We start from the raw sequence: 14,789 nt of genomic DNA, 5'->3' as shown, positions 1-14,789 counted from the left end.
GAGTTGCCCCCTTGCTCGAACCCAGACAATAATAAGGGGATCGGTCTATCATCATCATCATACTTTACGCTATATGCATTAGCATCTGTATTGCTGAACTGGTATTTAGAGGGCTTCTGATTGTTGATGAAGGCAGAGTTATCCTGGACAATACAACCGTCTCAAAGTCAGAGATGGAGGAACTCCATGCTAAATTAGAGAGGTTTCGCTTCACGTTGTTCTGCACTACACCGTGAAATTTCACGTCGGTGTGGCAAATTTTGGCGTCGAAACTCCCGTTCATGACGTGAGCTGAGGTCAACTCACGTTCGACGTGACGCGAGTTTTTGCAAATTTAGCCTTGCTATCAGGTTGGGATTATTGACTCGATTTGTCGATTTTGCCTAAACTAGCTATAAATAATATTTGTGCGACTTTGGCCTCACCAAAAATCACTTTTTTCACTTTTTGAAGTTTTCGCCCCCAGTTTTCGCTCCTGTCGTCAGCGAAACGACGTGCTTCACAAGCAACGTGAAACGAAAGCTCTTTCTGAGCTCGCGTCGACGCAAAAAATTGACGTTCACGTAAGAGCACAAATCACGCGGGTCGAAACCTCTCTATTGTCTGAGCTGCTACGCAAGTGATTTATTGAGCCAAGTAAGTCCCCCTATGGGGCCCCGGTATTCTTTGTACGGAAGGCAGACGGCTCGCTATGTATGGTGTGTGACTGGCGGGACCTCAATAAAATAACTGTGAAAAACAAGGCATGTCTCCCCAATATAGATGATCTGTTTGATACCATACAGGGTGCTAAGTACTTCTCGAAACTTGATCTCCGCTCAGGGTACAATCAAATTCGAATCAGCCAGCCAGATATTCCCAGGACTGATATAAATACACCCTTTGGCCATTATCAATTCCGTGTGATGGGGTTTGGGCTGACGAACGCTCCAGCAACGTTTCAATCCCTTTAATATGAACTCAATTCTTCAATCGTATTTGCGAGACTTCGTAGTTGTATTCCTCGACGATATTCTAATCTTTAGCAAGTCCTTGAGTTCGAGTGAGCATATGAAGCATGTTGCCACTGTTCTGGAGACTATGAAAGCGAATCAGGTGTACCGCAAACCGTCCAAATGTGAGTTTGCACAGCAAGAAGTATTGTTCTTAGGCCATCGAATCACTGGCATGTCAATCTCTCCTGATATGAACAAGATCGCAGCTGTTGAAGACTGGCCAGTGCCATCATCTGTCAAGGAAGTTAGGTAGTTTCTGGGCTTTGCTAATTCTTTCCGAAGATTTATTAATCATGTTTCGTCCATTGCCAAACCCCTTGATGAGGTAACAGGAAAGAATGCACATTTTGATTGGAACCATTCCAGGCAGATGGCATTTGAATATCTTGAAAACCGCCGTACTAAATTCTCCTGTTTTGAGACTGGCTGATTCTTCGAAACCGTGCAGAGGAATCACAGATGCTATTGAGTTCGCAATAGCCGGTGTGCTCCTCCAGCAGGACAGTGGTGACTGGCACCCTGTGGCTTACGCGAGTCGAAAGCTATCCCAAGCAGAGAAACATTACACGGCTTCCGAAAGGGAGACCTTACTAGCTGTTGTGGTTGCATTGACTACGTGGCGTATCTACCTGTTTCAGCACTTTGATATCTATACTGACAACATGGCTGTTACTTATCTGAGAACCAAGCGTCACTTTAGCAAGCGAGAAGCCAGATGGATCGAGTTCTTGGTGGACTACCACTTCACGATTAACCACAAGCCAGGCAAGGACAACGTCGCGGACCCACTGTCCCGTCGACGTGATTTGAACGCCCTTGACAGTCATCAAGATCAAGGTCCACACCTCACAGCCATAGAGTATGCGGTGGAACTGAATGCAGAGGTATCAGAGACTGTAAGTAAGGCGTATGCTGTTGACAAAGAGTTCTCCCGGAACATAGACAAACTGAAACTGTCAGATGTAGAAAACCTCCATGCCAAGTACTTCTTTATACAAACTTACAGAGACGCTCCGTTTCCAGCGCGACAAACACCTCGTGAACACCAGATAGCAGCGTGAGTCAGTGTCGCTCCTGGACGGTGAAACAGACGTCGAGGACCCTCGGTCATTCGCAACGCTGTCACCTCCAAGCCAACTAGTCGCAAGCCCGCGCTGGCCACAACAGTACGAAGTCGTGGTTGCGACTTCGGCGATGACTTGTAAGAAAGGGTTTGCTCCCCACACCGGAGCTCACGCTATTCCGCCGACTTTACTTGACACTTGACTGACTCACGACTGCCATCCAGAGCACACGAGAAGTCCATCGAACCTTCGACTCGGCAAACCTGCAAGAAAGCACCACTCCCTGCTCAATACACAGTGTTTCGGGGAATTCACCCCTCATCAGTTGAGCTTGAGTAGGCTGAGGAAGATTGTGCCTTAAGAGCACCACTTATATAGTGCTCTTCAGGCACAAACATCACCAGGGATACAAACTTACAGAGACGCTCCGTTTCCAGCGCGACAAACACCTCGTGAACACCAGATAGCAGCGTGAGTCAGTGTCGCTCCTGGACGGTGAGACAGACGTCGAGGACCCTCGGTCATTCGCAACGCTGTCACCTCCAAACCAACTAGTCGCAAGCCCGCGCCTGGCACAACAGTACGAAGTAGTGGTTGCGACTTCGACGATGACTTGTAAGAAAGAGTTTGCTCCCCACACCGGAGCTCGCGCTACTCCGCCGACTTTACTTGACACTTGACTGACTCACGACTGCCATCCAGAGCACACGAGAAGTCCATCGAACCTTCGACTCGGCAAACCTGCAAGAAAGCACCACTCCCTGCTCAATACACAGTGTTTCGGGGAATTCACCCCTCATCAGTTGAGCTTGAGTAGGCTCTGGATGGCAGTCGTGTGCTCTGGATGGCAGTCGTGAGTCAGTCAAGTGTCAAGTAAAGTCGGCGGAATAGCGCGAGCTCCGGTGTGGGGAGCAAACCCTTTCTTACAAGTATTATTAGTATTATTAGTATTAAATTTTGAATAGGGCAGTCCCACAGGCCTAGGGCCTTTTTACAGAGTACCCTATGAATTGTTGAATAGATGAACGGAAGTTTCTGAGCAAGGGGATTGTGCGAATATAAGCAGGAAGCGCGTTCCAACGATCAGAACCAAGAAAGCTTAGCAAGTATAAACCATAGCGGAGAGAAACTAAAGGAAGACTAAGTGACAAAGTGGACTGAGAGCGTGTATGGGCTGAGGTTTGTGAAGTGGCAGTGCGAGGGAGGAAGCAGGTCGAGAGCAGTGGACTGCATAACTTATGGAGGGATCGAAACACCAGTACAAACAGGCGAAATTGATATCTAAGGGAAATAGCAGCGAAATAGTTCCTAGCTAGAACAAGAGAAGCATCGTAGTACTTCGGGTAGCCAAAGACAATCCGAACAGCACGGTTAGATATACGAGTAATGCGGTCCATTTGTGAGACTTGGAGGCTGTGCGCAAATGCATTAGAGCCGTATTCAAGTTGAGCCTGAATGAAGGAACAGTAGAAGACTCGTTTGGCAGCAGGTGTTAGATTGTGTTTGATTTTCCGGAAGACAGCAAGTTTAGCGCCTATCTTGCGTTCCAGGAGCTTGATGTGATCTCGGTACGTAAGATGCTCGTCGAACAGGAGGCCGAGGTATTGTGGCTGAAGGAGGTATGCTAGTGCTGTCAATTGACAATTGGAGATTTCCTGGGACCGCCTTGGACTTTGGGCGGAATTATGATGAACTGTGTCTTTTCCGCGTTGAGTTTAAGGCCGTGGTCCCGGAGGAAGTTGCGGATTGACAGAACGTCTCTAGCCAAGTCTGCAGTGAGCTTCTGTGGATCCCTTCCGGATTAGTAGACAGAAATATCGTCAGCAAACTGACGGACTTTGGTACTAGCAACACAGTGTGGCGGTTTGCGGACAGCAAGATTGAACAAGACGGGTCCAAGGATAGATCCTTGAGGTACACCTCTGGAGGCAGAATAACAGGCACCTCTGCTAGACTTGGTGACAACTCTCTGCTGGCGCCGGGTCAGTAAGGTATGATGCAAACCAACGCAGTGCAACCCCTCCCACATTAATCTCGAACAGTTCTTGGAGGAGCAAACTGTGGTTGACAGTGTCGAAGGCTTTGGACATGTCGAGGAAAGCCGCAGCCACATACTCGTTCTGGTCTAGACTTTGACTCCAATCACATGCCACCAGAGCGAGAAGATCGTCGCAGGAGTGGTTTTGGCGGTACGCAAACTGAACTGCAGGGAGGGATTCCATGTGACTGGCGCTATCCATGTATTGCGTAAGTTGCTCTAGCGCACACCTCTCGAGAGGTTTGGACATGAGAGGAAGGAGGGAGATGTGTCTGTAGTTGCGAGGGTCGGAAACGTCCCCACGTTTGTGGATCGGACGGACGTGTGCTAGCTTGTAGGGCGTTGGGAATTCACCAGTTTCAAGGGATATCGACAAGAGAGAGGCTAGCGTTGGTGCAATTTGGTCAGACACAAGTTTGTAGACGAGCGGGGGGATGGCGTCAGGACCGCTTGCTTTGCGACTGTCCATAGCACGGAGATGGAACTTAACATCCCCCGCTGTGATTCGGGTAAAAGAGACTAGAGTGCCGTCTGACTGGGGGCCACACGGCAGAGCAAGCAGAATGTTAGGTGGGTAATCAGGCACGGGTGCCAGCATCAGGGCATCAGAAGTCGTTGTTGGCGGCAAAGGCCCAACTATTTCTGAGAATACAGATGTAATGTCTGCAACACTAGCTCCAGGCTCACGGCTGATTTTCGTTCTGCCAAGTAGGCTGTTCATAGCGCTCCACTGACGTCTAGGGTTCCGTCTGTTGTTAATAAACTCGGCCTGAAAGTAATCGGCTTCTTACGGCGCATGGTGATTTTGCACTGTCGCCGAAGCGCTCGGAACGACTGGATTCGTTGCTGGTCACCCGGCTGTTTCAGCAGGAGTCTATGACAGTATGAGCTCGTTTTCTGCGGTAGAGCAGTTTACGTAGCTCGTCGTCGACCCGTGGTGCGGGTTTATACTTGGTGGAAAAGGTAACTATCCTCACGGGGCAATGATGATCAAGTGCTTCGGTGATGGAGCCCTTAAAAAGTTCAATGTTTGCATTGAGGTCAGTTGGTTGGTTCTCAACGATTGACATCTTCGAAGTGATCTCTGTCTGGAATGCCTGTGCGTTTATGGTTCTTATTGGAGGCTTCCTGGTTCTGACCGGTAAATTCTGCGGCGCAGAGTGCAATGTAGCCAACAGCTCTAAAACTAGTAGCTGGTGATCGGAAGCGTCGCATGGCTTAACGGAACAGCCGTGGTAGATAATGCTCTGTCTCCGTGAGGAATAGGAGACGCGTGCTGGTGGATAAATTGTACGGGGTAGTAAGATTAAGTCTAGCACCTTTTGGCTCGGAAATCTGGTTGGGGACGTAACTATGTTCTGTAAGTTGGTAGCGTGGCAGAAGCTTAGGAAGTGCCTGTACTGCTGCCTGGTGTTGGTGGTCTGCGATGTTGACGTTGAGGTCGCCTAGCACAATGGTATGAGCTTCTCTCGTGTGTGATTCGATGTCATCAACGGTGTTGAGCAACTCCTCCCAATATGTGACGGGGGATGAAGGGGATCTGTACGTGCATTCTATGTTCAGGGGATTGTGCGGCAATACTAACTGGATGGAAACGGCTTCGATATCTTGGAGGATATGTAATATTTATTGTTTGTGCTTAATTTTGTCATTGATGTAGATACATACACCACCTCCTGTCTTTAGCTTGCGGTCTCTTCTGTGTACTTCGTAGCCAGCCCAGTTTGATTGAGCCGTCAGGGATTGCTGCTTTCAGCCATGTCTCCGAAATTGCAAGGACGTCAATTTTATGTTTGAATAGAATGTATTGAACTTCATGCAGTTTATTTAGGAGACCACAGATATTTATGTGGGCAATTAACTAAGGAGAATCTTTTTTAGAAATGCATGCACTGGTGATACTTAGCTTTCTGTCGTTGGTGTCAGTGGGTGGTTGTATCACTGCGGTGTTTCTTATTGCGTGTGATGGAGGGACTGCCCGGGCTGATTCCTATTGATTGAGCATATCCTCGATGTCTGCGTCAGTCAAAGGCTTGCCATTCATGACGATGACATCCTTAGGCAGGGGGGGGGGTCCCTTAGCTCTCAGGGCCTTGAACTTCGCCACCAGCGGGCGTCTCCTCTGTTGCTGCTGGCGCGTCAGATCGTGATTAACGTAGACCAGCTGCCCGGTGATCTTTGCGCACGTTTTGTTGCGCATCAGGTGCGATTTCCCACTTGCCGTGAGGACAGCTCGTACAGGGCGTGGTGGGCCTGGTGGCTGAGTGCTAGCTCTAGCACTGGCGGAATCAGAGGAATCTGCCACACGCTGCTTTCTCCTTTGGAGTCGGGAAACTTGGATAATGTCGTCCCGTTTGAAGTCGGGAACAAGTGCTGCAAGGAGTGCGGCCAGGTCTTCGCGCGAGTCTTCCTTTAGGCCGCGAAGTATCACACTGTTGTCGCGGGTGCTCTGATCCGCGATGTCGTTGTTGTTGTTGTTGTTGTTGTTGTTTATTTATTTTACATCGCAAGGCAACGGGCAGTTCTGCCCAATATTATGGAAGCGATGACAACCAGTAAGAAGAGTCAGAAATGAAGAGAAAAATAAATGAAAATAAAAATACGAAAATGGAAGTAGCAATGAGGGGAGGCAGGGTCAAGACGAGCAGAAAAAAATGGATCTCAAATTTACAAGTCGGGTCATCGTAGCATGATTCTATCGAGCCTCATCAGCAGGTTACGAAAGCCATTACATTTAGAGCAGCCCGTATCTGCCTGCGGATCCCCCTTTTTGCACCAGTCCATCACAGCTCACTTCTTCATCATCTCCAACTCCCCACATTAGTCTCCCGGCAACTCTTACGACAGGTTACTCTTGCCCACAACATCAAGTACATCCGCGCTCCCCTTCACCTGCAACAGCCTCACCTTGCACGACCAATCACAGAGCAGCCATATGCACTACGACACATGAGAACATACACATTGAGAACATCACACACATACCGACACACCAACTCACCCATCAACCTGTCCCTTCACAATTTCAACCAACTACCCCCCCCCCCCCCGACCTGCGTGAAACAAATAGCAAGCATGCGTTTAAATCAATGGCGTCTAGCCTCATTCTATCATCCATATGCTCCTGTAGTAGCTCACACTGTACCCCATCGTGACCCCATCCCCTGCAATGTGTTGGTTTCCTTACTTGCTATACTGATTTTGATTTGAATCATATTATCTTCCTTATTGGCCATGGGCCATCGTGGAAATAAAGAATAATTTAACCGAAGTAAAATACGCGTGGCATGCGTTTGAATTCACGGACAGATACTATGGACTTCATACAGTCGGGTAGGCCATTCCAGAGTAGGCAGCTGGCTAGAAGCGGTCGGCATGCGCCAGAAGCACTGTGGGCCAGGGGGAGGGCCTAGAGGAAGGTTGCGACCTCGAGTGGTCATGCCTGTCGGCGGGCCTTGCAATACAATTCGGGACGACAACAGCTCACTGTCGTCGACCATGTCACGGATGTCATTGCCATTTATGGCATATGGGCGCAGTGCTGCATGAACCCAAACCAGTCCCACGGGGTCCCGATTTGGACGCACGGTCGGCTCCAGCAGACATGATGGCGCCAAGCTTCCTCTCCATGTCACCGAATATTAATTACAGTCGCGTCCGTTTTTGCGGCAATCTGCTCCATCTGCTGATGCGGCTGATGTGTCTTGCGTAGCTTCTTGTTTTCCGCGCTGATGCGGCTGATGTCTTCGCGCTGGTGCTGGGCGTGGTCCTCGAGATCACTGATGCGTGACGCAATAGGCGCGAGGAGACTGTCCGCGAGTGTTTGCATTTCGCGTTTCACGACATGTTTCAATTCTTGTTTGAGGTCTCCCAGCACTGACTGTAGTAGGGTAGATATGTGCAGTGCTGCAGTGCTGGGATTCGCACGCGCACGTACAGTGGTCACTAGGTCCTGGGTCTTGGCTAGCAGCATCTCTGCCTGGCTTGCAGGCTGCTTTACGTGTCCCTGACACGGGCCGGTCATCACTTTCAGTGCTCGGGCACAGGCTCTCGCTCGGGCTCTTGGGCTTCCTTTTTGTGGCCTTTGCCCTAGCCTAGGTGTGGAGTCAGTGCTACGTATACATGTACTTTGTAACAAGTCTGGAGACTGTCTCCCACCATGACCAGCATGGGTGGGAGAAGTAATGCGACCGACAAAACTCTTTAAAACTGTCTTTGACATGTTCAAAAATCAGTTCACGCGCTAGATCCAACAGCACTCGTATCCAACACCCAAAATACCGTTGGTTTGGTACCGTTTCGACGACAGAAAGCTCTTTTAGCGGGAGAACGAAACGGTAAGATTCCAACTAGGGTTACCATGGTTACCTCACACGTCTATCGTTAGCGTTGCGTCAGGAGTCAGGACTCAGAAGCCGAACTGCTAACCGTGTCTAGAAAACACATCAAAAACAGTAGACTCGCCCTCTACACGCCGACCGCCGACCGTCGAAAATAGCGTGAACGGTAAAATGCTAACTATGTCTAGTGTTTACATGGGTGTTCCTTATGCCATTGTCACGTGGTCTATTATAGTTCTGTACGTGCAAGCGCGCCTGTAACTTCTCTCTTTGGCTTAAAGGGAAGTAGTAGTAGTAGTAGTAGTAGTAGTAGTAGAATTTATTATTTTGATAGGGAAGGCCCTACAGACGTTGCCGTCTTGTTACAGGGAACCCTAAGTGCTCTTTACAGAGCGAAACAAAAACGGATAGATGCTCAACCTGACGACACGAGTGCATCGATTTTTCAAGTAGGGCTCAGATGAAAGACAATTTCATATCGGTTCCGACGGTATATCTCTCGCCTCCGTTACTAGGCTCCGTACGATATTGCAAACTTGCCATATCGCCGATTTTCTGATTGCGTTTCCATGGCGACTACAGGTGATGACGCACATTCTGCTTACCGGAGTTCCGCGCATATAAGCCCATGGGCCTATATCCGGATATAGGCCCACCTCCGTTTATAGGCCCATGGGCTAATAAACAGACCCAAACACCGTAATACAGCATGTCAGTGCAGACTACATTACCAGTACCGGTACCTACAGTAGGCGGACAACCGCGCACGGACTTGTACTTTTCGCGTGCCAGCTGCCTTCAAAATTCGAATATAGGCCCAGGGCTAAAAAACGAACCATTATTACTGATTTGTTTCCCCGGAAAATGCATTTTTTCGTATATTAGCCCATGGCAGCATTGAACACAGCACTTTTTTCACTTCGTGAATACAATAAGACAACTGAAAATGACACAATTCTGCAGTGATCGACCTTCTCTCTCACGGAGCTAAGCAGAATGTGCGTCATCACCTGTAGTCGCCATGGAATCGCAATCAGAAAATCGGCCATATGGCAAGTTTGCAATATCGTACGGAGGCAAGAGATATACCATCGGAACCGATATGAAATTGTCTTTCATCTGAGCCCTACTTGAAAAATCGATGCACTTCCCCTTTAAAGCCTAGTTCACATTCGACAGGGCGCGAGGGGACGCGACGTAAGGATCCACGGGAAGCGACGGGACAGTCTGACGGTGTCCAAGGTAGGCCTCGACGAAAAATTCTAAAAAAAAGAGCATATTATGCTCGTCGCATATCAGGGAAAACGTCCATAATATGCCAAAGGCTTAGCAAGATATGCAAAAAGATATGCCAACATATGCCAAAATATGCTCGACATAAGCAGAAAGTGTAGATCATTTCAGTAAAATTACAACCTTGGAATATTCATTGGCTTTACGGCTATCATATTTATGGTACAAATCAAAACACACGCGGAATAGTATGGCTGAGGTGTTTTTTTTATTTTTTATTGATTGATTGATTGATTGATTTTTATTTCACGGATCCTCCACAGGCAAATAGATGCCTATCGAAGGGAGTCTCCTAAGTAAGTATGGAAATCCCTAAGTAAGTATGGAAATGTCCGTAGCGATAGTGTTCATCTATGGGTAAATGTAGCAAACGCCTCAACCATTCCAAATTCATCCATAAAAGGCATTTCTGAACGCATTTTGTCCGTAATATGAATGTTTTGTCCTCATTTTCTTCAGAATATTTGAATTATATGCTGGCTTCATTCCAATATTCCCTTTGTCGCTCAATATGCCATATATGAACTGTCTCACAAAATATGCGGAATTATGCGCAAGCATATTTGGTCGAGGCAATGTGAACACCAGGCCAGGAACGGGAACGCAACCGTACTGTCGTACCAAGAGTAGATAAACAAGAGTGTGCAACTCCGGATCTCTCCTGCACAATCTGCAGATACCCCCGTCCACGGCGTAATTTTTTGTTGACGTCACCTTTTTTCAGAGAAACGCGGACTTTGCCGCAGAGCAGTGTGAGAGCACGTGCTGGGCACACACCTTGTAGTGTAAAGCCCGGCCAAGTGCACGAGGGAAACCTCTCCAAAAGGCTCGCAGCGCGTGCGTCGTCGAAAAGATTACGTCAACAAAAAATTCCGCCGTGGGCCAACCAATCCGCGAGTTGCACACTCTTGTTTATCTACTCTTGGTCGTACTGATCGGGAAGCGACGGGAAGAGTTGGATCGATCCAACTTTTCATACCATAGACGGGTGTACATGGGGACGCAAGCGTACAAAACAGCTGCATTTTGAATGTGAACAGGAGACGGCGTCGTGCGCCGACTACTCCCGATTCGTACTTGGAAATTATTATTATTATTATTTATTAAATTTTTAATAGGGCATTCCCACAGGCCTAAGGCCTTCTTACGGGGTACCCTATATGTTTTTGTATAGATGAGCGGAAGTCTGATAGCGTGGAGGAAATACGAACAGAAGCAGGGAGCGAATTCCAGCGATCTGCACCTAAGAAGCTTAATGCGTACAAGCCATAGCGATTATTAGCCGGGGGAAGAGCAAGAGACAGAGTAACCTGCGAGCGGGTGATTGACGCTGTGTGTGTGGCATTGACTCTAGTCACAAAACAGTCTGTTAAGAGCGGGCTGCACACCTTATGTAATGATCTGTAAATAAGTACGAACAATTTGAATCTCAAACGTAAGGAGATAGAAGCTAGGTGGTATCTGGCTAGAATAGTAGAAATGTCACAGAACCTTGGATAACCAAAAACAGTTCTAACTGCACGGTTGCTGAGGCAAGTCAAGCGATCTTGTTGCCCAGCCTGCAGACTGTGATAAAAAGCATTGGAACCGTACTCCAATTGAGCCTGTATGAACGCGCAGTAGAAGGTTCTCTTTGCATCAATTGTTAGACGGTCACGGATTCTACGAAACACAGCTAGCTTGTCGCCTACCTTTCGCTCAAGGGCACTGATGTGGTCAGCGAATGTCAGGTGCTGGTCAAAGGTCATACCAAGGTACTTGACGGTGGTCGCTGGTGGAATTGAGACATTGTCAATGGTTAGTCGGAGGGAGGAGCATACTTTTTTCGATCTGGAGTGGAACACAATGAACTGGGTCTTGCTGGCATTCAGGATTAGTCCTCGTTCACTGAGGAAGTCCCTGATACGACACACATCTCGGGCCAGTTCTTCGGTAGTTTGTTGTAGGTTGCGGCCTGCTAGGTACAGGGCGACATCGTCAGCGTACTGGCGCACCATGCTGGAAGATGCTGCCGAGGGCAATTTGCGTACAGATAGGTTAAAGAGCACAGGTCCGAGGGTGGATCCCTGAGGAACTCCCCTGTGAGCTTCGTACAGTTCACCTCTGGACGTACGTGTTACCACTCGCTGCCGTCTGCCTCGTAGGTAGCTCGCAAACCATTGCAGGGCGCTATCTCCGACGCCGATCTCAAAAAGCTCCTGCAGGAGCATGTTGTGATTGACCGTGTCAAATGCTTTCGACATATCAAGAAACGCTGCCACCACAAATTTACCGGCATCCAGACTTTGCTGCCAGTCATTCGCCACCAAGGCTAGCAAGTCATCGCAGGAGTGTTGTCTTCTGTAGGCGAACTGTTCAGGCGGCAGTGCTTGGTTTGCTTGTGGAGCGTCACGCACGAATTCCATTAGCTGGTCAAGGGCGCAGCGTTCTAACAGCTTTGACATTTGCGGAAGGAGCGATATTGGCCTGTAATTAGTAGGATCGCTGTGATCACCTCGCTTATGTATTGGCCGAACGTTAGCCTGTTTGTACGGAGTTGGGAAAGTTCCAGATTGTAGTGAGTCTGAAAATAGCGGAGCGAGAACAGGGGCAATCCCGTCAGCTGCAGACTTGTAGATTGCTGCGGGTACGTTGTCGGGGCCGCACGCTTTACGGCAGTCCAACCGCTTTAGGTAGAATTCTACGAGGCTTGTCGGGATGCGGTCGAAAGTGCAAAAGTTGTGTTCAGGTATCGGACCTAGTGGCAGTGTAGGGTGCGTTGTAGCGGTTGGTGTAGTTGGCGAACCCGGTGATACTATTTCGGAGAATGTAGCTGTGATGGCTTTGACCTCTGCACCTGGTTCACGGTGGATCTTGATTCGACCAAGCAGAGTGTTTAGAACATTCCATTGGCCTCTGGGGTTCTTCCTATTGTAAATAAATTCGTTCTGAAAGAATGTGGCTTGCTTGCGACGCGTGAGAAGTTTGCATTGCCGCCGCAGTGTCCGGAAGTTCTGGACTAGTTGCGGGTCAGCTGGGTTCTTTCTCATTTTCCTGTGCGAACGCTTCCTCCTGAACAACAATTTCCGGAGCTCGTCATCTACCCAAGGGGCAGGTTTGTATTTGCCACGTAGTTTGACGGTTGTCATTGGACAGTGCTTGTCCAGGACCTCAGATACGTTGTGTTGGAATAGTTGAATTCGTTGGCATGTAGTAGTTGTGGTGTCAGTGGATGTGTCGAGCAATGCGGATGCCAGTTGGTCTCTAAAGGTACTCATATCAATCGATCTAATGGGCGGCTTTCTTGTCTGGACCCACTGCTCCTTTGGGAGGGAACGTAGGGTTACTGTCATGTCAACTAGGACAAGCTGGTGGTCCGATGCATCGCATGGCTCGACTGTGCAGCTGTTCACGGTGAAGTGTCTACCTTGTGTGGCCTGAGATAGGTGGGTGTTGTCGAATGTCTTGGGTACTAGTACTAGATCTAAGATGGATTCAGTAGGAAGTCTAGTCGGCGATATCACTATGTTATGGAGACTGGTTGTGTGGCAGAATGTCTGCAGGTGCTTGTGGTGAGGATGCTGAGTGTCTCGTATGTTCACATTGAAGTCACCAAGAACAATGGTGTGGGACGATTTTGGTGTCTGTGCTGCGATGTCATCAACAGTGTTGGTGAGTTGTTGCCAAAACGACACTGGTGTTGAGGGTGGTCGATATGTACAGATGATATTCAGTGGATTTCCATCCAACCGCAGGTGAATTGCTGCAGTTTCAATGTCAAATATTGTACTTAGTTGACGGTACTTAAACTTATTTCTGATGTACAAGCAAACGCCGCCTCCTTTTTTGCTTGTCCTGTCAAATCTGTGGACGTCGTAGCCTGGTAGAAAGATGGCACTGTTTGTCGAGGTGGCTGTCAGCCATGTCTCCGTAACAGCAAGGATATCAATGTTGTGTTTGTGCAGAAGATAGTGAATGTCCCTAAGCTTATTCAATAGGCTGCAGATATTAATATGTGCTATAGTAAGATTAAAGAGTAATAATGTATTGCATGCATTTGAATGAGTGATACTTATCTGTGGCGTAGAGGTAGAGATGCTCTGGGGAGTGCTGCATGCGTTGGTGACAATAGTATTCTGTTGTGCGGGGACTCGTCATTGTGCAGGCTTGTCCTGAAGTAACCTCGCCAATTCAGCGTCATCCAGTGGTTTCCCTTGTACCAATATTTTGTCGTAGGGAAGGGAACAAGCAGTGCCAAGCCCTCGCAATTGTTTAAATGTGGGAAGTACCTGTCTCCTTCGTGCCTGCTGAGAGGGAGTTAGGTCGTGGCTAACGTAAACCGGTTGACCATTGTGGCGGAGCGTCATTTTATTTCTTAGGAGAGAGGCTTTTCCAGATTTGTTTGTTTTAATGAGGACCGGTCTGGGGCGTACGTTTGTGTCCTCTCTTGGCCTTCCAATACGTAGCACCTCTTGGATCAGTGTGTTTGACGGGACAAGGGTTCGTGCGAGTGAGGGGAGGTCCTCTCCCTGACATTCCGCCACGCCGTGCAATAGTACGTTGTTTTCCCTTCCCTTCTGGTTCAGGAGTTCCTCGACCAGATCTTGAGTAGTGCCATTCACGGTCTCTCGGTTCAGGCCGGGTTCGGTTTCGTTGTGAGGCTGGTTCCGCATGTGTACCTCCAATCGGGACATCCTGTCAAGAATGGCTGGTTTACCACCGTCTTGGCGCCACTCGCTGACCTCTCTGCGTAGGCCAGTGTTCTCCCGTTCCAGGCTGTCCACTCTCTTCATGAGTATGTCTATGTCACGGGCCTGCTTTCGCAACAAATTTGTCATGTTTTGCAAATTCTCATGGACTGGCGCCAGTCCGTCTGCCACAACATTACTGAGGTCGGAACGCAGGTCCGACCTCAGGCCATTTATTAGGCTCACCATGTCCATATTGAGTTCTCCGGATGCGGGTAGAGACGGGGTCGAAGGCGATGGTAGGTTTCCAGTTGTCTGGCGCTTGGGGGCCGGAATTTCGGTGGGGCTGTCGGACCGATCCTGCACCTTGGATTTTTCTCCGACTTTCCTCA

The 14,789-nt window shown here is 48.7% G+C and overlaps 1 protein-coding gene across 1 annotated transcript; it reads left to right on the top strand.

Annotated features, from left to right (window-relative positions):
- Positions 1 to 954: 954 nt before the first annotated feature.
- Positions 955 to 7,887, top strand: LOC135813166 (uncharacterized). The gene is made up of 3 exons (XM_065326385.1): positions 955 to 1,239; positions 1,634 to 1,891; positions 7,810 to 7,887. The coding sequence occupies exons 1-3, from the start codon at positions 955 to 957 to the stop codon at positions 7,885 to 7,887; spliced, it is 621 nt and encodes a 206-aa protein (XP_065182457.1).
- The last annotated feature ends 6,902 nt before the right edge of the window (positions 7,888 to 14,789 follow it).

Source organism: Sycon ciliatum, chromosome 3, assembly GCF_964019385.1.
Source record: "Sycon ciliatum chromosome 3, ocSycCili1.1, whole genome shotgun sequence".
Taxonomy (NCBI): domain Eukaryota; kingdom Metazoa; phylum Porifera; class Calcarea; order Leucosolenida; family Sycettidae; genus Sycon; species Sycon ciliatum.
Note: the sequence above shows the minus strand (reverse complement) of the source record. Positions and strands in the feature narration are given on the sequence as shown.

Coding starts and splice junctions, on each gene's coding strand:
- LOC135813166 (XM_065326385.1), top strand. CDS start 955: ATGAACTCAATTCTTCAATCGTATTTGCGAGACTTCGTAGTTGTATTC. Junction 1,240..1,633: donor TGCCATCATCTGTCAAGGAA/GTTAGGTAGTTT, acceptor TACCTGTTTCAG/CACTTTGATATCTATACTGA. Junction 1,892..7,809: donor ATGCAGAGGTATCAGAGACT/GTAAGTAAGGCG, acceptor TGTCTTGCGTAG/CTTCTTGTTTTCCGCGCTGA.